This window comes from Triturus cristatus, chromosome 5_2 (genome assembly GCF_964204655.1).
Source record: "Triturus cristatus chromosome 5_2, aTriCri1.1, whole genome shotgun sequence".
NCBI classification, from domain to species: Eukaryota; Metazoa; Chordata; class Amphibia; order Caudata; family Salamandridae; genus Triturus; species Triturus cristatus.
This window is the reverse complement of record NC_140588.1, coordinates 449442106-449467068: the sequence shown is the minus strand read 5'-3', so window position 1 is coordinate 449467068 and position 24963 is coordinate 449442106. Positions and strand designations below refer to the sequence as shown.

At 48.5% G+C, this 24963-nt stretch overlaps 1 protein-coding gene across 1 annotated transcript in view; it reads left to right on the top strand.

The window, feature by feature from the left end:
• HUS1 (HUS1 checkpoint clamp component) overlaps nucleotides 1-24963 on the top strand; it is a 210935-nt gene that overhangs the window by 82596 nt on the left and 103376 nt on the right. The window contains exon 3 of the mRNA XM_085607393.1: nucleotides 5705-5881. Coding sequence (XP_085463519.1) covers nucleotides 5705-5881 — 177 coding nt within the window. The remainder of the gene's footprint in view (nucleotides 1-5704; nucleotides 5882-24963) is intronic.

Sequence of the window (24963 nt, the reverse complement as noted above, 5' to 3'; positions counted from 1 at the left end):
CACAATTAGGATCCTTTTGGGATATTTAATAATTTAGCCCCCCTTTAAGGCAGTTTCCTTTTTTGAGACATCATGACTGTTAATGAAGTGCAGGGAACTGTTGATACTCCCCTCAATGAAAATATGTTTATGAGATTTTTGAGGGAGAGTTTGTCCTTCCTGAAGGAGGCAGTGGAAGCCATTCTTGATAAAAGGAAAAGGGTCTCTTCTACTGCGGAGGACTCGTTGATCCTTGCAGAGGAGGAAAACCCTTTGCCTATGTATGGCCTCAAAAAAGACCAAGCACATGACCAATGAAGTACCTTTCTGTGTGCAGCCTGGGCGCTGCAAAAGAGCAAGAGCAATCCTTGGGTGTAGCCTAAGCGTTACAGATGACCCAGGTGTCCATAGCAGCACAACTAGTAAGAGCAGCCATATTGGCGCTATTAGCATGGGTGTCCCTCACGGCACAAAAAATCAAGTGACCATCATGGCACAAAAGACCACAGTTTTCAAACTAATAATGAGGCCTACCCATTTGGAATGGACTTTGAGGATGAGGCTGATGAATATATTTTCGATCCTCTAGAAACCCTAGATAATGATTTCCTCGATGAGGACCTGGACCAGCCTTCTAGTTCAAAGGAAATTAAGGACCCTTCGAGTGTGGAGATGTTTAATCCTACCCGTATCACACATCCAAGAGGGTCACAATGGTGGCCCATGGAGCACGTAACAACCTTTATTAAGTTCTGGATTCACACTTCCCTTGATAAGGAGATGCAACATTTATTGAGGACAAAGTTCCCGAGGTGCTTCCTCGATAACAAATTAGGGATGACGCCTAATTTAGACCCAGAGTTCATGACCTTTCTTTTTAAGACAAGGAGGGACCCTAGAAAGGGACTTGAGCGCGGCCTTCAGAAGTGCCAAGATAAAGTGTTAGACAGTCTGGGTTCACTTGCCAGAATACTGGATTAGATGGAAGAGGCCTCATTTAAGGGCACCCCCGTGGACGTGGAACTTCTCCGTGGCTGGAGTCAACTTGCTTTATGCCTCCTCGGTAATGCCAATGCTGGCTTAACTACAGAGCGTAGGATAGCTATCTTAATGAGAATAAACCCTAAGTTGGGAGATCCTGCTAACAAGGAGACCCGGAGGGTCTACTCTTCAGAGAGAATTTTATCAAGACTCTCGGAAAGTAGGTCTCGACTTTTTCAGCCTTCATTAAGGCACAAACGAACATGAGGCGCATGTTCAACATTAAGGTTTTTGGAAGGGCTGATAGGATGGGACTGGCTGTCAATCGCGGTCATCAGAGGTCCCATTACTACCAGCCAAGCCAGCATGGTTACAGAAGGAACTTCAGTGCGAACAGTACTTACTTCCCACAAAGAGGTCGTGCCCATCACGCACGAGGCAGCAGGGCCAGATTCCAGGGAGCTGGACATCAAGGTAAGATTTTCCCGTCCTATTGGTTCTTCCCACTCAAGGGAAGACTGTTTTTTTTGCCCAAAATTGGTGAGCCATAATAAACGATTCTTGAGTTTTTCAAACTGTGAGGGGTTTCAAGATAGAGTCTGCCAGTTGCCTTACCAAAGGTGTCAACCAAGGGAGTTTGTCCTAGATCAAGAACAAGCAGCACTGGTAGATTAAGAGGATGGTTCAAATGTTACTCAAATGAGCTATTTGTAAGTTGTCCAACCCAGGAAAGGGTTTTGTGAGTTCTTTCTTCCTAGTAAAGAAAAAGGACAAGGGCTGGCATCCAGTGATAAACTTAAAGGAAGTGAACATGTTTCTAGTTTACAAACATTTCAAAATAGAAGGAATCCGCCTTTTAAGGGACATTCTGCAAGAAAAAGATTGACTTGTAAAGTTGGACCTAAAAGACCCCATACTTCACTATTCCTTTGGACCTACATTTTCAGAAGTATTTGCGGTTCAGTTGGAAAGGGGTAATTTATCAGTTTTGTTGTCTTCCCTTTGGTCTCTCTTCAGCCTCTCGGTGCTTCTCCAAGGTCCTAAGTCCGTAGTTGCCTTCTTGAGAAGGAAAGGTGTGCATTTAGTGATTTACCTAGACGATATGCTACTGATGTATCAAGATCAGGAAAAATTGATGAAGCACATGAAATGGACAACTGATCTCCTAGAAGCATTAGAGTTCATTATTAATGGGAGAAGTCTGTTATGATTCCTACTCAGATTCTGGAATTCCTGGGGTTTTAGGTCGATACCATTATGGCTCAGTTGTGGTCTTCCACGGCAAAAGTTGTCCAAGATCAAAAAGGAAGCAGCTTTTGTCTTTCTTATCAAAGGATGTAGCGAGTTTGCGAGGTCTGGCAAGAGTCATCGGCCTTCTGTCCTCTTCCATCCAAGCGGATTCCCCATATCCATTGTATTACAGGGCTATGCATAGGCTGAAATCCTTGAGCTTGAGGAAAGGTCTATGGTACGCAGACACAATTCCTCGGTCTCACTAGGCTCGAGTGGACCTTCTTCGGTGGTGGGTCAATCTGGACAGCTGGAATGGCAAGGCAATTTATGGGAATGTTCCAGACTATACAGTAGAGTCGGATGCAAGCAGCCTTGGTTGGGGTGCAAAGCTAGAACAGATAGAAACTGGGGTGAAGTGGTCCCAGAAGGAACATAAAGGTCTTAGAAATTATGGCAGGTTTGAATGCTTTGATGAGCTTCAAGTTCACTCTTAAGAAACAGTGTTGTGTTGATCCAAATGGACAGTTTTACAGCAGTATCTTTTATCAATCGCCTAGGGGGTTCAAGATCAAAAAACTTACAGACCTGCCCCAAAAAAATTGGTATTTCTGTTGGAGTTAGCAAATCCTGCTGAAAGCAGTTTATTCCCGGTCATCAGAACAAGAGAGCGGACTGGAACTCAAGGCTTTTAAGGGATTCCAGCAATTGGAAGCTGAACCCAGTGTGTTTTTTAAAGGATACAGAACTTGTGGAGTCCAATTCAAGTGGATTTGTTTGCCAGCAGATTGACCATTCAGGTAGATCGGTATTACAGTTGGTGGCCAGATCCCAAAGTTTTAGCAGTAGATGCTTTGCTTCAAGTTTGGAACGGAGAGAATTGTTATGCGTTCTTTCCTTTTGCACTAATACAGAGGATGTTATTGAAGGTACGGAGGGAGCAATGCAGCATCGTCTTGATTACTCTGTTTTGAACACTCAGGTGTGGTTTCCTGGTGTAATGGAGCTGGCAGTGGAAATTTCATATCTTTTGGTAGGACAGGACTGGTAAGAGCATCATCTTCTGTTTGAAGGAAATATTAACCTACTTGTTTGGAGGATTTCAGGAGATCTAGCAGATACTCAGGCCTTTCAGGAGAGGCTAAGAGCCTACTGGACGAATCGTAAGCACCAGGGACAAAGAAACGATATACAGGAGTGTGGATAAAGAGGTGTCATTGGTGCTTGGAACAAAATTTGGATCCCGTGGAGGCTTCTGCGGTAGATATAGCGAATTTTCTCACAAGTCTATTCAAATCAGGCCTGTGCTATAGAACAGTTAACTGTTACAGATCGGGTATTTCTTCAGGACACTCCCTAGTGAATGACTTTGCTATAGGTAGTGATCCTTTGATCCGCATGGTAATGAAAGGGATATGCTGTAAACGTCCTCCTAGGGCTTGATATGATTCCTTATGGAACGTTCATCTGATTTTTGACCAATTTGTTTCTTATCTTTCAAGAAGACCGTTATCACAGAAGCTAACGACGTTACTCTGTCCAATGTCATTTAGAAGAGTATCAGATGTTAAGGCGTTCGAGATTAGTAATCAATATTATTCGCCAGATAGGGTTCATTTGGAAATATGGAAGAGAACCAAAGCAATGTCTGAGAACATCTTTTATCCCTCTTTTAATGACATTAAGAAGTAGTGTAATGTGAATTGTATTAAAGTTTATGAACAAAGCATATTTGATGTTAGACCACACGGCAAGGATCAGTTACTGATCTCTTTTATCTAACCTTTTAGGGCAGTATCTACAGCTACCATTTCAAGATGGGTGAGGGCGGTGATGTCTGAAGCAGGGGTAGACTTGTCTGAAATTCAGAGCGCATTCTTCTCGGTGCAATGGAGAGCAAGGTGTTTTGAACAGGAGGCTCACTTACAGATGTATTGAAAGCGGCTGACTAGTCAAGTGCTTCCACTTTTGCAAGATTTTACCTTAAGCCTGTGGAGCATGTGAGCAGTGTGGCGCTGGGAAACTTTAAACATGCATAATGGTAGCCTCCAGCCTTGTAATGAAATGGCGATTCTCCTGTTATCATACAGAGAGAATCTTAATTTCATTAATATAAATATAATTTAAAGTTAATAGTGTAGTAGCATTTTTTCTTTAGTTCTGAAATTTAAAAAAATATGTAAATGATTTTACATACATATTTAGAATAAAAATATTTTAATCATTTTTTCGAGTTAAATAAACTTTTTGAATCTTTCCCGTTTATTACCCTACAAAGATCTCCTCTCCTGTTGCATAGTCTACCTCAGGCAATGTTCTTGGGCATACCATTTAATGGTGAAAAACATTTGGTATTCAAGTGGACAAAGTGTCTTGGAAATATCAGTCAAAGTAGGGCTATGCCTTGCACGCTCAGCTCTTTTCACAATTGAGAACCTTTCACCAGAAGTACAAGAAGGTCAAAGGTCATGGTAGGCAGTTTAAGCAGACACCATTTCTCCAGTTGCCCAAGCCATAGCAGCATTTAAGACCTATCGGGGTGAAGGGAAATGAGTGCCTACATAACATCAACAACCTAGTTATGTCTTCAAAAAAGTTCTTTATTCTAAAGTTCATACTCCATCACAAAAAAACAGGCAACGCATTTCGTTCTCAAAATGAAACTGTGGAACTTCATCAGGGCTTAATAATGTAAAGTTCTAATGCACCATAAGAATACATCTTACAATTAATTTTCGCCTTTTGATAAAGGTAAGCTTCAAGATTATTAGCTTGACACCTTGCTAAGTGTAAGGACTCTTCTTCCGTTGATCTGTATGGCTGTATGAACTGAAACATAGTAAAGAATGCTGGAACAGATTTGAAGCAAGCCATTTGAAAAGGATGATGCACTGCATAAGGCTTTTCTAAAATAATTCACAGTTCTTGTGGAAGAAATCTGTGTGCATTACATTAGGGTGAGCGTTGCAACTTCTGCCCTGATTATAGGTGTTGTCCTGAATATCTGCTAGGCAGCTACCTTTCGACTTCCATTTATTTCTTCATTAAACATTATTTTTGTATGAGGATGCTTGAAAAAGAATGGTTTTGGGTAACGTTTTCTGCTGTTGATGGCCTTTGGTCTTTGTCTTGTGCACAGAAACTCACCTCTTTTGGAGACTGCTGTTGAGTCATCTGGGGATCATGAGAGCTGAAGTACCATTAGAAAAAAAGTAACTAAACTAATCTTATTATATTCTTTTTATAGATGCTCATTCATCCTGTAGATTCTGCTGATTTATTTTTTCCAAATGTAGGTGATATTACCAATAAATTGTTTTTCATTCAGGGAATCCATGTCAGGTCTGGAATTAGAGTTGCTGTGGCACCACCCAGTGACATCCTTACGTTTCAAAGTTTCTGGATTCAAATCGATGCTTTGGGATATTTCAGAAAATGATACATTTTCAGGAAGATGGAGTGTCCTTTGGAAATCTTTACTGGAGAGTTAATTCTGTTTTTCTGTTATTTTTAGGGGAATTTCTTTGACGAGTTCCAGATGGAAGGAGTATCTGCAGAGCACAATGACATTTATTTGGAGCTGACACCTGAAAACCTAGCAAGAGCTTTAAAAACTGCGCAAAATGCCAAGGCTGTGAAAATAAAGCTGACAAACAAACACTGCCCCTGTCTCACAGTAGCCGTTGAGCTGGTAAGAGGTGAAAGCAATAATACATTGAAAACTAGCAGTTACACCTGGTTTTGCATGTTTTAGGGCAGTGTTTTAAATCTGGTTTATTACGTTTTTCATTACTTTATAGGACACTTACAATTATGCACCATATCCAAACAATCAAATGAATCTATGAATTTTGTGAGGACCCGACGAAGCTGCACAGACAAGTTGCAGTCATCTGGAATAGACTGGACTGCCATGTCTGGAAAGATTATATATAGCGGCTCCACCATGAGGGTGATCGGTCCGGGCAAATGTTGACCTGGCTGCTCAAACACAAAAACCCCCCGCCGCTTATTTACTCCCTTCGTAGGCCAGATGCCGACCTGGTGGTCGGACACCTGCAATTAATTTGCTGTTGGAAGACCACTTGTTGGGAGTGTATTCGTCACCAGCGAATGCTGTGGCACGTCAAGTGGGGGACTTCTTAGAACTGATCGCTATTCCTAAGCTAATGGAGGCCCAAGCTGAGGGACTCTCTGAAGACTAAAACGATGGAGGCATTACGGGTGGCCTTCTGGGATATGACCTGAGGGAAGTGTCTGGAACCAGATGGTCTCTTGGTTGAGTATTTTCAGGCTTACTCCACCTCCCTGCGCTCCAAGAAACCTTACGCGAGGCGCACGCTGACGGGGAACTGCCGGTCCACATGTGGGAAGCCCTAATAATCATGCTTCCACAGTCGGGCAAGGATCCCAGAGACCCCCAGTTCCTACCGACCACTATCTATGCTCAGTGTGTATGTTAAATTGCTCACTAAAGTGCTGGCATTAAGGCTGGGACGATTGATTACACACTTGGTCCTGGGTGATAAATGTGGCTTTATGCCACAGAGAGGTACCCATATGTATCTGCAAAGACTCTCCCACAAGACTCTGAACACAGATATGCAGGCGGCACTAATGGCACTGGATATCGAAAAGGCGTTTGGCACCTTGTATTGGATGTACCTTTCGGAGTTCGAGGGTGCGCACCTGGTGGGTGATCTCCTACACATTCCGAATTGAGAGGTGTACACAGCAGGGCTGCCCACTGTCACCGCTCTCGTTTGCACTGGCTATGGAGCCGTTGGCGATACAACACTGGGCCGAACTACGAGAATGGGGTGTGCGAGTGAGCGACGGGACATACTGTGTTAATGTATGCGGATGACACGCTGATATATGTAATGAGCCCAGAACGCTCAGTTTCCCTCCTCCTGCGGCTGATGTCCGGATTTGGAGAAGTCTCAGGGCTCCGTGTCAATCGCCATAAGATGGTGGTGTTCCCCCTTTCGTCCCTGGCTGGGATGGATGTACACGATCTTCCCACTGTGGACTTGCCATGGGATACCTTGAGTTTCCACTACTTGGGGATGCAGGTTACACATGACCGCCACCAGCAATATGAGCTAAATATGGAAAGAGAGTTGGATGGCCTTTTAGCCTCTATCCATTTCTGGACTATACTGACGCTGTCAATTATGGGCAGAGGGGCTTTGAGCAAGATGGTCCTGCTGCCTTTACGTAATGCAGAATTCGTTCTGTGTACTACCGTCTTCATTGTTCCGGCAACTTAATGGGCTGCCGGTGGTCCTAGTGTGGGCAGGGAAGAGGAGCAGGGTGCTAATGCATGGCCTTTATGTCGTTTGAGGAGGTTGGGACCCACTTTTGAATAGCTCTGGGATAATTTCTGCAGTAAGCAAGTATATCATGCACAGCCCAAGGGGTCTGGACATCCTTTCCAGAATAACCTGTTGGGTCCAGCGTTTTACAGATGAAATTAGATTCTGGCAAGAGGTATCATATCTAGGCTATATCCTCCTCTCAAACGCGACAGGCAGATAAATGTCGAATCGATGCATGAGACATGGGATGGGGGAGTGGAGGCCCCACTCACAGATGGGTAGTGTAGGCAGGCTCGGACGCAGGTACAGGAGGTAGCAAGCAATGCCAGATTCAAGCTGAAGCATTTTACTACTTGCACATAGCTTATCAGACACCGCAGTGCCTACACAGGGTTTACCCAATGCATCCTGCTGAGTGCACAGCTATGGCGTATGCCTGGCCGAATTTGATCATATCACATGGAACTGCGGGAGGAGATACTGAAGGAAGTGCGCAGAATAATAACTGGAAAAGCGCAATTAACAATCCAACACTGTATACTGGGTTTACTCCCTCTCTCCAAGAAAAGTAAGAAAATGCAGTATAGATTTGCTCAGGTGGGATTAGTACTGGCCAGATGATGGTGCATCGCCATTCACTGGGCGTCGGGTGCAGAGTGGTGCAGACTCGCGGTTTTGCCTGGGGCCAGAGTCTGTTGGTGAGCAAATCCAGTGCTCATGGGAGACAAAGTCTTGGGTTTGGAAGGCAGGCCAGATCCTTCGGGTTCTTGAGGCTGCTGGCTGCAGGACACACCGGGATTGTGCTGGAGCAGGTTCGAGGTGCGGACAGGCCAGTAGGGCTGGGGCCAAGTCAGTGGGCGTCCTCCTCTTCTTAGTTTCTGTGAGAAGTTGGCCTGATATATGATGTCACTAGTTCTAGTGTACACCTTGTATCAGTCCAAACAACCCTTATGGTGATTGGTTGTAAAGTCAACGTTATAGACCAGCTATCCTAGTGGTAGCATGGACAAGAGCAGTCTTAGGCTAAACTCTGTATGGCATGTGAAGCCAGCTGTTATACCATTTGCAACCCCTTGAATACCAAATGAAAGGACACCACAACAGATATATTATAAAAATAGAATGTATTTATTCTAGTCAAAATACCCTCAGCACTCTTTATGAGATTCGAGGTAAGTACAACACAGTCTTATTTAAGCATACATAAGTCACACAGGTAAGTAATACAGTTGGGCCCTAGGGGCCACGCAAACCATATACTAAGTAAGTTGTATAAGAACCACTGTCACGAACACAGGTTAGGCCTAGGCCTAGGGAATCGCTGGGGCTACACTATTCTATCAGTTGCAGAGTGGAAACACTCACGCGTAATGCGTTAAAGTCGATAGAAATAGTAATATTTAGAATTAAAGAGTTTTAGGACACTTCGGAAGGAACTAGGAGTTAGAGACTTGGAAACTAGACACTAGGATAGTCAATACCCTTGTGAGCACCGGAGTACTCAAGTTACCTAGCCCACGGGCTGCGGGTGCATAGGTGTGAACTTGCGTCGGGTTTCGTCGTCGACTCCTATGGATGCCTGAAGAAAGATGCTGACAGGCAGTCAGTGAAGAGTGTCCGGTGGATTCCAAGGATGGAATCAAGAAGGAAGATACCTGCAAGCAGAGGGGACAGAGTCTAGGTCACCAGCCAGGAGCCGGGAAGGAACCAGGAAGGAACCAGGCGATGTCGTGAAGATGCAGGTGAAGAGGTGAAGCTTGTCGCAGCAGCCACGGGTACCAGGAGACGTTGAGGACGACCAGAACCAGGAGGCGAGCTGTCCCACGAGGGCTCTTGCTGTCGGCTGCGTTGATGTCGAGTTGGGACACAACAAGCCTTGGCAAGCGCAACCCACGCAGAATGAAGGATTCGCTTCTGTTGCAGGCCAGGAAGGCCTGAGGTGCTTCTCTTTCAAAGGGAAGCAAGGGCCAGTCTGGAGGAGCCAAACCAGCTGTGGAAAGTCAAAGGTTCGTCGTCACAGAGGTTACTAGCCAACGGGCAAGCAACCGGACAGATGCGTCGAGCAGGAAAATGCAGAAGGGCCCCACGCAGAACTCGTGGAGTGTGGAGGGCTGATCTTCGGTGCAGATGGTGCTCGGGGTTGGGGCTTCTCAATCCCCAGAGCACAACTTCGAGGATGCCTCAGAAGCTGCGCTGGAAGCAAGTAGCCAATTTTCCCAGGTAGCCGGTCCCACGTCTCCCGTCGCCTCCACGGATCTCAGCTTTGCTGTGGATGTGGATCAGGGTCGGAGAAGTCTGGAAGTCAAGGCGCTGGTCGGGCTCTGCAGCCGGTTCCTCGTAGAACTTTAGGCAACGCAAACGGCAGGTCGCTTGATGGTGCCTGTTTGCACAGGGTGGCCACTCCTTGGCCACAAGGGAGATTCTTCAGTCTTCTTCCGTAGTCGAATGTCGAAGGTCCAGAGTTTCTGTTCAAGTTTCAGTTATCAGGATAATCCAAAGTCCTAGGGACTCAGCTCCCACTCTTATACTAATCTGGGGGGCTGGGTTACCTGCTAGGTCCCTCCTATGGGTGGGACCAGGGAGGGGGGTGGTTACACCCCCTTCCCTTTGTCCAGTTTCGCGCCAGGACTGGGGCTGGAGTGCCCCAGCACCGGTTTGAACCGGACTATGTATGGGACACCTTGTGTGCCCCAGGCAGTGTCTCGTTTCATTCATCCCTCCCTGCCCCAATACAGTAAGGCCTGTCTAGGGTGGTGCTAGCACCTCCCAAGGCAGGAAACCTATTGTCCAAGCCTCCCTCGCTGGAAGGACTCCCAGCAGCAGGAGGTCAGACTTGTGTCTGTGGCAGCAGCATCCATTTTGTGATGATGGGGCTCTGGTTAACTTTAACCGGGTAGTAGGTCTTCAACATGTCTTCTCCCTCTAGAAGGGAGGAATACTATCCTCATCACCAGAAATGGTGTGGGGGTAGTATTCCAAAGTGTTAGACACCTTACACAACATGTTTTGATAAAGCCAAACCATAGTTACCATAACCGCGAGGATTATAAGGCACTTTAAGAGTATATGGTAGGCGATATCATAGAACAGCTATAAGGACATGGTTCCGAAAGCTGCAGACAGGCTCAGCTCATGCTAGAGCACCATCTCACATGTTACCAAGCACTCTGCCTTCAGGATTGTTAAGGCCTGCCATAGGAGTAACTGATAGGTTACCCATGTGTCTATATATAAGGTAGGTATAGGAATACTACACCTAAGCAAGGGGTGATTACACGACCTTGCCCCAGCTGAGTGATCAGCCAGTTGTGTCATAATGGAAGGCCAGCCAGGGGTGGCATAATACATGCTGCAGCCCCTGGTAGGCCTAGGGTACACCTATGCCCTGGGTACCTAAGGTACACTGTACAGGGCCCTAGAAGGTGATCCTTACCAATTGGGTTATGTACCTAAAGTACATAGTATGAATTTAGAGAGAGAACAGCTGGTCTGTGGGTCTGATTAGCAGGCCCACAGCCACATCTAAGTCGAAAACTAGTGAAGCAAAAACACAAAGTGGGGGTGAACATAGAAAGCAGACCCTACTCTCCTACAGTTTCAGCCCGGCTTCTTCGGTCCTTCTTCTTCTCCTCTTCTGGTCTGTTCTTGTCTGAGGAGGCAAGGTTGAGAGTTGTCCCTAAATACTAGATTGTAGTAATGACACCAGAGTCACGGTGAGTTGAAAGCTTTATTGTTAAAGGCTACACAGCTTGCAGGTCCATCCATCACCAAGTCCACCTGCAACTGACTCTACTACTAACAGACTTGAACCTAAACATTCTCAGAACACACAGTTCCTATGACAGAGTAGAACTTCACTGGGAAGAAGTAGAACTTCTAGACATCATTAGCCCGGCCCCACCGATAAAAACTACTTGGCAGACTGACTTAGAATGGTCAGTAGCAGAAGAAAGCCGTCTTAGGAAAGTCCGCTCCGATGATAATGTGGAATAGGATTTGGAGCTCTGGGGAGCCATCAATCAATCACTGCATTTGTAAAGCGCGCTACATACCCGAGAGGGTCTCAAGGCGCTGGGGAGGGGGGGGGGGGTGCTACTGGTCGAAGAGCCAGGTCTTGAGGAGTCTTCTGAAGGCCAGCAGGTCCTGGGTCTGTCGTAGGATGGTGGGGAGAGTGTTTCAGGTCTTGGCGGCGAGGTAGGAGAAGGATCTGCCGCCGCCGGCGGGGGACTGTGGCGAGGGCGAGGTTAGCTGAGCGGAGGCTTCGGGTGGGAGTGTGGAAGCTGAGTCGGTTGTTGAGGTAGGTGGGTCCGGTGTTGTGCAGTGCTTTGTGTGCGTGGATCAGGACCTTGAAGGTGATCCTTTTGTTGACGGGGAGCCAGTGCAGGCCTCTCAGGTGGTGTGTGATGTGGCTGCGGCGGGGGAAGTCGAGGATGAGTCGGGCCGAGGCGTTCTGGATGCGTTGGAGTCTTCTCAGAAGCTTGTTTGTAGTTCCTGAGTAGAGGGCGTTCCCGTAGTCGAGTCTGTTGGTGATGAGGGCCTGGGTGACGGTTTTTCTCGTGTCGATAGGGATCCATTTGAAGATCCTGCCGAGCATACGGAGGGTGTTGAATCAGGACGCGGAGACGGCGTTGACTTGCCTGGTCATGGAGAGAGTGGAGTCGAGGATGACCCCCAGGTTGCGTGCGTGGTCCGTGGGTTCCGGGGCTGTGCCTAGTGACGTGGGCCACCAAGAGTCGTCCCAGGCTAATGGGGTGGGTCCGAGAATGAGGACCTCCGTCTTGTCTGAGTTCAGCTTCAGTCTGCTGTCCTTCCTCCAGTCGGCTACGGCCTTCATTCCTCTGTGGAGGTTTAGCTTTGGCGGTGTGGGGATCTTCGTTGAGGGATATGATCAGCTGGGTGTCGTCGGCGTAGGAGATGATGTTGAGGTTGTGTTGTCGTTCGACGTGGGCGAGGGGGGCCATGTAGATATTGAACAGCGTCGGGCTGAGGGAGGATCCCTGTGGGACGCCGCAGATGATCTCAGTGGTTTTTGAGCGGAAGGGTGGGAGGCGGACGCTCTGGGGTCTGCCGGAGAGGAAGGATGTGGTCCAGGCCAGGGCCTTCTCTTGAATACCGGCATCATGGAGGCGTGCTGATAGGGTGCGGTGGCAAACCATGTCAAAGGCTGCTGATAGGTCCAGGAGGATGAGGGCGGCTGTTTCTCCTTTGTCCATCAGGGTCCGGATGTCGTCAGTGGCGGCGATGAGGGCGGTCTCGGTGCTGTGGTTGCTGCGAAAACCGGATCGGAAGGGTCCAGGATGTTGTTAACTTCGAGGTAGCGGGTCAGCTGTTTGTTGACAATCTTCTCGATCACTTTTGCCGGGAAAGGGAGCAGGGAGATGGGCCGGAAGTTCTTGAGGTCCTTGGGGTCCGCCTTGGGCTTCTTCAGAAGGGCGTTTATCTCGGCGTGCTTCCAGCTTTCTGGGAAGGTTGCTGTCTCGAAGGAACAGTTGATTGTTTTCCGGAGGTGGGGCGCGATGGTTGCGCTGGCTTTGTTGAAGACGTGGTGAGGGCAGGGGTCCGATGGGGATCCGGAGTGGATGGAGTTCATGGTTTTGATGGTGTCTTCATCGCTGACGCTGGACCAGACGGTCAGGCGACTGGTGCGAGTGGTAGTCGCAGGGGTGGTGCACTCGGTGGTGGGTGCGGGGGGGTCGGAGTTGAAGCTGTCGTGGATGTCGGTGATCTTGCGGTGGAAGAAGGTGGCCAGGGAGTCGCACAGGTCTTGAGATGGCGGGATGTCGTTGGTGTTGGAGCTGGGGTTGGAGAGTTCTTTCATGATGCTGAAGAGCTCTTTGGTGTTGTGTGCGTTGTTGTCTAGGCGGTCCTTGAAGGCGGTCTTCTTGGCGGTCCTGATGAGTTGGTGGTGTCTGCGGGTGGCGCTCTTGAGGGCTGTGTGGTTGACTGGTGTTCGGTCGTGGAGCCATTTCTTCTCCAGCTTCCGACAGGTGTGCTTGGAGATCCGGAGGTCCTCGGTGAACCAGGCGGCTTTCTTGTTGGTGTGGTTGGTTGTAGAGGTCTTGAGAGGGGCAAGGGGGTTGGCGCAGTCGTTGATCCACTGTGTGAGGTTGGTCGCGGCGGTGTCTGGGTCGGTGGGGTCGGTGGGTGGTCTCAGGGCGAGGGCGGTAGCCAGTTGGTCCTCGGTGACCTTGCCCCAGCAGCGGCGTGGTAGCTGTTGGGTGCGGTGGTGTGTGGTGGGTTTTCTGAAGGTGAAGTGGACGCATCTGTGGTCGGTCCAGTGTGGTTCGGTGGTGTGGTTGAAGGAGACGTGGCTAGATAAGGGAGGCAAGCTAAGGCAGGGACAAGCCATGAATTCATTTACACACACACCCTGGCCAAAACTGATTTGTACCTCAAAGAAATACTTCAGGTAATATTTGTAGGCTATTCAGAATCGTGGAGAAAAGCCTGAGACCATGGCCCGGGCGACATGCACAATCCTTGAGCTTAAAAAGGCATTCAGTTCCCTGAGTTGGTTGTATCTCTTTTAACTATTCAAGAGATATGGGGTGTGCAGGTGCTTTATTGTTGTGATTTGCCTCTTTTACACAGCGCCCATAGTGCAAGTTAAAACGGGCAGGCTTGTCTCAGAGGCAACCCGAATCTACAGGAGCACTAAGCACTTCTGCCTGCTATCTTCCCTGCTTTTTGCCTTGGCAATATAGGCATTGGCTGTCCATTTATTTTGCCATGGTGCCTCATGGGATATTTTGCTTGGAGACAGAAGCCATGCAGTTTCCTTCTATTCGTACGATACCTTGCCCTGCCAAACATCCAGGATGCAACAGTGGATCACACCAGCATTGCTTGCGCTTTTAACACCTTACTGGATTATCCAGCCATCCTGTCATATGACAGAAATTTAGCTTGTTTACCCTCAGGGCTGGAGTGGAGGCGCAGGATCTCGATATTTAGCTTGTGGACACTTTCATGGCAACTCTGCACATTCCGATATATCTTGGGGTCAAAATATACCTTTAAGAACAAGATTTGTTTGATGGCACCCTCACTAGAATTGTAACAGCAAAAGTCACTTTTTGGAGAACTCTCCTGTTATGGTAACCAACAGGACGGTGCATATGCAGAGGGTAGGTGAACCGCTTCGGCCTCACATTGGACATGACACCATCTACCGAGGTGTCTTTTTGACTCGCCGCACCAGCTAAGGAGACACACCAACTACAGGGAGGTCTTCTAACAGCACTACTGGAGAATCTTGAGGTAGTGTTCTTTCCCAGTGGTTGTTAGCAATTAGCTGCACCACCAATGGTAGATAGATTTCACTTCCAAGGTCCTGATGAATTGCCACGGTATTTAATAACCACGAGGCAAGAAACCTGTTGACCACAAAGAGATGAGCATAGCTTCAACTGAACCCTCACGTCAGGTGAGCTGCCACTCTTCACACTTTTTATAAGGTGGATAACCAACCTGAATAAAATTACTTTTGAAATATCCAACCTTTTTTAAGAACGCACTCACTGCACTTCACTGTATCTACACTTTCACGGGCCACACCCCCCCACTTCATCAAACGGCAAAGGAACAAAAGAGCTCTGAAAAAGAGACCCCCCGCGGGTGCCCGTTGGGTATTGCAGCGCCGACCCAACGAGGAGGAGCTCTAGATGATGAAGCATGACACCTAGCTTGCTGGGTGTGTGAGGACCCTAGTTCCGCAAAAGCGGGATCCCCTGTGATTCCCGATCACTCCTAATACCTCTCCACCACCATTATCGTCCTTTGAGGGATGGTACACACCTACTGCTTAGGCTCCACTACTAGAGGAACAGCATCCACGTTTGATATTATTAATCTGACAGGGCACGGTTCCTGGAACTCTTTAAACAGCCCTTTAGTCCCCCTAATTTGAGATAGAACCAACAGGACTGCCCTCTCCAAGACGGTTGTGCTTCTGCAGCTCTTCTATTACTTTGCTAACCTCCCTCTCAAACTCCCAGCTGCATTATTTCTCACCTTAGACTCCTTGTTGTGGAACCTGATTTGGTGCAGCGGACAGCATGGATGGCTCTGTCCAAATTATTGCTCTCTAGGAACAGGGGGCGTTGGGAGCGCCTAAATCTGAACTTACTATGTAGCGGCACAACTGTAATGGGTAAGTTGACGGTTAACCTCACATCCCTTCCACCCTTTACCACTGGAGCCTAGTCCAACTTCTGCTGCTTTTCCACTCTTTATAGACCTCAAAGCCCCTCTCCTTGCGCTTGCTAGGAGTGGCCCTCAACACTTTCCTATCCCCTGTCAGACCCCCCCACACTTCTAGTGTCCTCACAAAACAGAGGCTCCTCTAACATCTGCGTGCTTGCAATACTACTATGAGATGGGCTTGACCTTTGGGAACTTGTTTCCGCATTGTACCTTATGCCCTTAACTGAGCTGGTAGACCACCACAACCTACACAGAAGGTTGTTCCTAAGGTACCCCACGCTGACCTGCATCCTGAATACTAGTTGGAATGCTACTATAGCAGAGCCACCAACCCATACAGTAATGCAATACCTCAACATCATATGTAACGGGTGAAGGCTCGTCAGTTGGTTCACTAAGGCGATTGGGGAAAACACCGGACTCTCTCGCCCACTTCAATGGCAGATGGGAGGTGGAGCTTGGACAGGCCTTTCTGGACAAGGAGTGGGATACAGTGCTGGCTTATCTAGCCAGGGCCGGCCTTGAGCATGGGTGAGCTGAGCCCAGGCTGCCAGTATTCTGAGGGGCGCACGGAGCTGTGTGCATTAACGTGTCAACAGCAGTGCCCTTCTAATCTTGCTACAGCCTTGTCCTTGTCCATGCCTGTTCGTTTCTGTCTGATTTGCCAGTTTAAACTGGTTTTAGTCCTCCATTTTCATTTTATCACACAGCGGGCGATGTTATTAACACACCTTTGGCCCCCTTCCTTGCCCTCCCTTCACCCGCTGACACATGCCAGCACACTTAAAAAGAAACATCATCTGCGTGAGGAAGCTCAGCTATCGGTGATTTAGGTGAGCTGGGGCAGGTCTGGGGATGTTGTCCCTGCTCATCCAGATACTGACCAGTGAACACATAATGGTCCCCATGCTGCCTCATTTAATTTCTTTGCATCAGCAAGGGCGACAAATTTCTCTCCACCCATGCCCAGGGCACTATCTTAGAAAAGCCCGACTCTGTATCCAGCCACAATCTCTCTGAATGCAAGGCTTAAACGTAACCAATTTTTTGTGTTACACAGGGCATATTTATCTCCTGCCAAAATTAACAAATTATTATTTTTTTGTTAATTTTATTTATAGTCATCAGATACAAACCACAACTATCATCCATTACATGCATGGAAGGGTTAATGGGTCAAAACATTATTATGCATATACATAATCTTCACCAAATGTGTTTAGCAGACTATAGGCATTCCAAGTCCAGGATAGCATTTAACGTCCCGGTTTCCATGTAGCCGTCTTAGTCCGCTTAAGTTTTCATTCTAAGCATTACTCGTTATATATTGAAAGAGCCAATAGAAAATAACGCTAAGGAAAAGGGAAGGAAAGGGGAAGGAGGGGGGTGAGGGGATCTCTGATCACTCAATGTTTGAGCAGTCTTCTCGAATCGCCTATCCTTCAAAGGCGGGGGGGCTCTGCCTGGTCGGGCGGATGGGCACCGAGGTTCACATATATTCTTGGGGCGCACCTGAGCTGGTATTAGCTTCCAAAATTCTGATAGCTGGTTATGACAGAAAGCTGCATCTTTAAGCAAGTCAGCCAAGTGTGGCTTCCGGTTGCGACCCCATCATATTGCCACTCGCCTTACAGCCGTAGCAGAAGCATGGCCGCCAGCTTCCTGTTTTCCATCGGCACTTTTCGTAAATAGCCAAGCAAGGCGACCAGCGGGGATCGTTCACATCTGTACCCTATCACTTCTTCTAGCACATCAAAGATGCCTCTCCAATATTCCGCAACTTCCGGGCATTCCCACGCCAAGTGCAGGAAGGAGGCATCCGGCGTCCTGCAGCGCACACAGCATGTGTCTTCACTCAAACCAACTTTATGCATCCACACAGGGGTCCTGTATAGCCTAAGAATGAACTTAAAATTAATCAATCGTAGTCTGTAATTGGGCAACAGCTCCCTGGCCTGCGCGCAGCAGTATTCCCACTCTCCCTCCACAAAGGGGACTCCCAGGCCTTTCTCCCATTAACGCTGTGCAGGGGGGGTGCTCATTGGGGATTCACACTGCATACCTCAGTATAAACGGTTAATGAGTTTGCAAGGTGAGGAGGTGGCTAAAAACTCTTCCAGGACTCGGTATGTTGGTGGTGCTATCGGGAATGAGTCATAAATCGTGTGCAACGCGGCTGAGCTGGAAGTACGTCATTCTGTCCATCAGTCCATTGTGGTCGTCCCCTAATGCAGCATCCATGCTAATGAAGGCGCCATCAGGGAATGCATGCCCAAGCGTGTTTAGCTGTAGCTTTCGCAATCGTAGGCAGACTCCTGCTTCGGCCGTGAAAGGGAATGTTGGGTGTCTGGTGAGTGGCATGGAAGGTGCGAACAGTGTGTCCAAACGTGCCCTATGGTGAAGCTCCTGCCACGCCCAGACTGTTCAGCCACCTAAATTAATTTCGGCCCGAGGGCGGCTTTGTCACCAAAACAGTGCCATATTTAATGGGACTGGGTCAGCCTGGTCACTTTCAGGGGCGGTATGCGCCATAAACTGAGTTGGATTGACTGGGCCTGCGCACAGGTTTAATACAGTTCCATGTCCGGAGTGCCTAAGCCCCCTTGTTCAAACGGAAGCATGAGGGTCTCCCATGCGATTTGTGGTTGCCCAGACAAGAGATATTAGATTCGAGCAGAGTCTCTTCTTGAATTCCGCAGTGAGAGGCAGCCGGATGTTGATAAAAACATATAAGAACTTGGGCAGCACCACCATCTTGACGATGGCGATCCGGCCTACCAGAGACAACGGGAGCGACTTCCACCGATTCATCCGGCTCTCTAACCATTCCATAAGTTTGCCATAATTATAACGCCAGAGCTCTTCAAAGTCCCGACTGATCCATATGCCCAAATATTTCATTGGGGAGTCTGCCCATTTAAGTGGGAACTCCGACTGGAACGCTTCAGTGGCATCAGGTAGCGGAAAGATCGTAGACTTCCCCCAGTTGATCGTGACGCCTCAGAGGCCACCGAACCTAGCAATTTCGTGAATGAGAGGGTCCAGATTTATTGTCTGGTGGTTAGCATACAGAGTCACGTCATCCGCATACATGGACACCAAGATCACCCGAGGGGTGGAGTTAAGACCTTGCTGCGCGTGGTGCTGCCGGTGGCTCCATAGCCACAGAAACTAGGAGGGGTGACAACGGGCAGCCCTGCTTTGTGCCACGCGCCACTTTGATGGGGGGGAAACCACTCCATTTATCCGCAGCCTAGCCGTTGGAGTGGAATATAAAAGAGCAATCTTTTTTTTAAAAGGACAGGCTCAGGCTGATGCAAGCTCCTGCATTGTAGCAAAAAGGGTGTGAAGATTATGGGAAGTACTCCTACCAGGAAAAAAGCCACATTGATCAGGCCAGAGCACCGTGGGGTGCAAGGGGAGCAGCCGGAATTTTATCATCAAGGTTAATCATTGACATTGGCCTATAAGAATTGCACTGCTGAGGGTCCTTGTCCGGCTTGAGAATGGTCATGATCAGTGCCTCTCTGAGAGGGGGGGGGAAGAAATCCCCGCTCCAGTGCTTCCTCATACACGTTGAGGAGGTGGGGTACAAGGAGTGGCACGAACTCCTTATAGAATGTGGACGTGAGTCCATCCAATCCAGGCGCTTTGTCCCCGGGCATCGCCCGGATTACTTGGATCACCTCCTCCTCTTAGAATGGCTCATCCAGATACCTACGATGGCCGTCACTAAGCCATACCAATTCGGTCGAGGAAAGGAAGCAGGTCAGGGTGTCCTTCTGTCTGACGCGCAGCTTGTAATGAGGAATAGAAGACAAGCATTGCTGCCTGTACAGCCTCCTGTCCAATGGCTAATCTATCTTCACCGAGCCGTAGCTCGCCAATATAGTCATTCTCCCATGGTTTTTTGAGAATTCCCACCAGGGTTTTCCCGGCTTGGTCTCCTTCGCCGTATTGGCGGACTTGAGCCTCCTTTCCTAGGTAGAGTGTCTCTCTGTGTGCTGCCTCTTCAAATTCGGCCATCTTTACCCTAATTTGTCCTAAATTTGCTAGGTGGTTGGAGGCAAAATACTCTGATTGGAGCGCCCGTATCTCCCTTTCCAAGCACCGGAGGTCGCCCCTGAGCAAACGCAGGACCCCTGCCTGCTTGGCGATACACTTGCCTCTGATAATGGTTTAAAAAGCCTCCCACAGCGTGGACTGGGATTCCACCGAGCCGGTGTTTATTTTAAAATATTTAGTGATTGCAGACCTAATCACTTCCCGGAAGACCTGGTCCCGGAGGGCGCCAAAGGGGAGCCTCCAATTGAACGCCCTGCTCGGAGCATCAGGCAGCGAGAATTCTAGTAGGGCCAGAGCGTGATCCGAGAGGGACATGGCAAGATGATCACTGTTACAGACCCAAGTGTCCACATCGTGCGATGTTAACCAATAATCGATTCTTGACCACGTAGGTCCCGCTGTCGATACACAAGTTCCTTCCCTGCTGTGAGGATGTCGATGGCGCCAGACATCCACCAAATCATGGTCCTCCATGAACCGCCCATCACCCAACAGTCCCACCCACTACAGTGGCCCAACAAGGCTGAAAAACATTTCCCCTATCCCAAATGGGTCACAAATGACCAACTGTAAAGCAGAGAATGGGACTCATCCCGGAGGGTAGCACCAGGGAGCTCGGCGTATCCCAGCGATTTAGTGCTGGGTGGCTGGAGTAGTAGTACAGAGAGGAGCTGTCTCTCCTTCAGTCTGGCTCTCTTGTTCGGTTTTTGCGTTATTAGTGTGCAAAGGCAGGTGTAGCCAAGAGAGGGGCAAAGAGTAGTTTCTGGCCCTGTCAGACTGTGGAGATGCCCAGCCAGCCCGCTCAATGATGCGCAGTCAGGTCTTTAGTAGTTTTCACTGAGAGAGTCTTCAATCATCCGTTCCCTTTCCTTAGGCGCAGCAGATTTGGCAGGCCTGAGGCCTCGTAAAAAAGTTGGCGGCCAGCTTAGGATCAGGGGAGTACTAGGTTTTGACAGAGTGGAAGATGCAGAGCTTTGCAGGATAGAGAAGAGAGTACTTCATGTCCTGTTGTTGCAGCAGTCGTTTTACTGGCACAAAATCTCTTCTGGGAGCCTGGACGGATATAGTAAAGTCAGGGTAAAAGGAAACTGCGTTACCCTGAGATCTGGTTTCCTGCAAGTCTCGGGCTTTACGGAGCACCACGTCGCAATCCCTGTAATTGAGTAGTCTCGCAATTATTGGTATTGCTGGGGCCCCCGGAGGGGGTCTCGGGCCAGGGGATCTGTGGGCGCCCTCGACTATTCAGACCGCTGAAAAAACATCACCAAAGAGGGAGCGGAGCATTTATTCAACATAGTCCTCAACCCTGGCCATTGCTGTGGTTTCTGGAATTCCAAGGATTCTCAGGTTGTTGCGCCGCGACCTAGCTTCAAGGTCTTCATTTTTGTTTCTTATTACTTCCAGCACCTTCTCCATTTGAAGCAGTTTCTTGCGGGTTGTAGTGCTGTCATCCTCCAGCGTAGAAGTCCGCTGTCCAACCTCTGTGATGCGCCTGTCATGATTTGACACCTTGTCTCTGAGCCGGTCCAGTCGGTCAGACATAGAGTATATTTTGAGGTCGATCTCAGACAGGGATTGCTTCAAGTCTGTGAACATTTCACAAATGTTTGGGTCAGCTTGCGATGAGTGGTCCATGCTTGTTGCTGCTTGCTCTTCAACTGGAGGGGTGGTTCCTCTGAGGGGTTTGCGCTGCTCAAAGATTTTAGGTTGCCTTGCATCAGTTTTGCCCATGATTCGCGTGTGGTCAGCCGAGGCAGTCACTCCAGATGCTGCGACTCTGTCTCATTTGGGCACAATTCCACACCGGGTGTGCCTGCCTGGGCAGCCGCTCCCTTCCACCAGCTGTGTTGGGGCCCGGCGAGCCGGTGCGATGACCACCGAGTCCTTTTCACTAAGGTGCGATAGCGGCTCTGTTCCGCCTTACAATGCTGCACGTCCACCGGTCCCCCACCGCTAGATCACCGATCCCCCTCAGGGTCCGCGGCAAGTTCAACTGCCCCAGAGGGGGAGGGAGGGGGAAAGGGTGTCCACCGTCCTCTGCTTCGCACCATTTCACTGATCCAGTACGCCATTCTCAAGTGCCTCCACCCGCCTCAGGGAAGGTCTGTGCCTCAGCCAGGGATAGCAGCAGCCCAGCAACACTGTCGCCAAGGTTACCTTTGAGTCACGCAACACACCCAGCAGATCGCCTACTCATTGCTTAGGACCATCTCGATGTCACCGGTCCGGCTCCCCCCATCGCAGGCCCTGACGCATTGCAGAACGAAGGAGGAGAGGAGGGAGGGGGTACTTTTTGCCTATTCTTGTCTCTTCCTTTCCACCCCCGCTGCTGCTGTTGCCGCTGCCACTGTTTGTTTCTTCCTGGTGTGTGTGTGGCGGGCCCACGTTTCTTCCAGCCGGGCTCCCAACGGTCCAGGGTTCCCAGCACGACGAGGGCAAGGAAGTCCCAACCAGGTAGGATTGTGGCCTAGACCGGCCGTGACACGTCAGTCCTCACCGTCTTCAATTTCCTTCAGTCGTGCACAGCATCACTGCGGTCCCCCCCCCCCCTACCCCCCCTGCCGGGTGGTTTCCCGGCCATTCCCCTGCAGCCCAGGCACTCCCTGTCTCACCTCTGCCCCGGTCCTGCAGGGGGGCCATCTTTGCATGAGCGTCCGGCGCGGTACGTGTCCGCCCCTCCCGTACTTCTTGGGCCTCACTGCGACCCTCAGCCGCTCCGCAGCGCTGAGGGTCCAGCTCGAGGCTGGTCAGTTAGGATCACAGGGCGCACCGCACGCACTTCCTCCCGACACAGTGGCTGCACCGTCAGCCAGCTAGACCGTTGACCTCTCCATGACCCACACTCTGGCACAGCGTTTCCGTCTCGGCTTAATTAGTCCGGTCCACCATCTTGTCGCCTCAGGCCGTGCTTGCGGATCTTCTCTTCTGCCACTGTAGCCCCTTCCGAGCAGTGTGCGTCGGCGGGATTGTAGTTATCGGATGCCTTATCGTAGCAGGAACACTTCCTGACCTTTGCAGGCTATATTGGCAGCCCGATCCACTGGATAATTGACAGATAGTCCGGCCAGCCTGCAGAGCCTCACTACGTGGCAGCCATCTTGCAGCCAGCACTCTATAGCCCCCCGCCCCCCATTAACAAATGATTCCCTGTCACAGATGCCCGCAGAGCCACTGCCCCCTCCCTGATGCAGACCCATGTCATTATCCCACTGCTGTCGGCCCAGTGTCACCTCGACCTCCTGCAGTGTAGCAATTAAAATCCTTCCCCACTGTTGCAGGGCTTTGTATCTCTTCCCCCTCTGACAAGTGTCCAGCATGTGCCTTTTCTCCCTCTCCCATATAATTTCACGAGCGTTAATATGAGTGCGCCTAACTATGCACCACGCGCTTCCCGGCTGTGCTCTGTGAAATTGCTTTAGTCCCTACGCGATTTACTGGATGTCATCACCTGCACAGCCTGCTGTACACGTTTCATAATAGTTGTTTCTCCTTTACTCATTTGTCTAATAGCTGTGTACTAAAGAAGCCCTACAAATACTAAAAGGATGTAATTGTTGCAAGATGTAATGGTTATAAGTCTCCTCCAATCTCTGTGTAACTGCTGGTACCTCAATTTGTTATGGCTGTACTGTCAGTTGTCACTGCAAAAGTTCTGTTTAAAGCTCTTACCTGTAATTTAAAAATGAAATAAAGTCATGGTAAAGAAATGCATTTATTTACACTCAAGGTAAAGAAAACTGAACTGGAGGTGACAATGTAAACGTAACTGAAGGAAAGAAATCAGACGAGTTGAGATGGGTGTCAAAACATAAGTAAATCAAGAGAAGACATGGGGCAGAATTGAACTCTGGTTGAAAAGGAGAAAGAAAACAGCCACGAAGAGCAATGAGCAAGGAAGAATAGTAGCCAGAGTGAAAAATAAGAATGCTGTCATCCTTGTTCAATGCTCCGTTGCTCCGCGGATAGGTTTGCTTTTAGTACCATTGCACATACATTCGTGGGCATTAGGGTTCTAGTGGTATTGAATGTAATGAGAGCACACATTTTCATTATGTACACATATACGTGAAATGCTCTGTGAGGAGGGTTAAAAAATAACTTTCCGTTTTTTAGTTCAAGTAGGTATGATGGAAAATCAACAGAAGTGGGAGCAGGGATTGAGTGCGGCCAAGAAGCTGCAAAATGGGAATCAGTTTTGGACATAGTCCGAGTTAGTTAATGGTAGAACACCCATGTATTAATAGCTGTGTGACCTTTATAAGATGATGTAATGATTTACAATAGTATAGAAATAAATGCAGTGAAGGGCAGGAGAAACTTCTGCATAGACGCAGACCAAAGGGCACAGGGAAATCCTTAGACAAGCGGATAGGAAGACTAGGCAATGTTAGAGCAGGTGACAGAGTGGGAATTATCAGATAAATAAAAAGAACAGCATGAGAGCACCAAGCACACAATTGCTAAAGAGAAAAGAAATGTTGAGGTTGGTAAATTGAACAAAGATGAATTGTGACCTCAAGCAGAACACATTTATGGAACAGGAAGGATTGAAATTCAGACTGTAAAAAAGGACGAAGTGCATCCTTCTGTGCATAGGTATCTAGATATGCTAGCTGCTAACTATGAGTCATTTGTTCGATTATTTTAAAGAAATAAATGAGCAGTGAGCTGGGGAAAAAGATGGAGGGAATCAAGGCAAGGTTTCTTAGTAAAGCGAATTTTACAGCATGTTTCTAGATTTAGTGAAAGGAGCAAAAAGCCACTGAAAGATTAAATAGTGCTTTAAATTCAGGTAGAAGGGGATACATTTTGTTAATCATGAAGCATAGTATCTGAATTAGTTTTAGGATTTTCTCCATTGAGGAAAGAATAGCCATTTCTACATCAGTAACAGCCGCCGTAAACAAAGAGAATGACTCATCTGAAGAAGGGGAGGAGAGAGACCAGAGAAGCAGGATTGGATGTGGACGGCCGCAGGTCAACATTTGAAGTAAAGTAGGCAGATCAATCGGAAGCAGAAAGGCTAGAGAGCAAATCGAGTGGTCTGTCGATGAATCATTATTTGCTGATTCAAGATGTGCATTGCAAGATGAAAGTGAGGTACAAGGGAGTTGAGACTGTATTTAAAGGTGCATATTCTGCAACCCCTTTTTTTTCCATATTTGATGTTTTCTTTATTTGG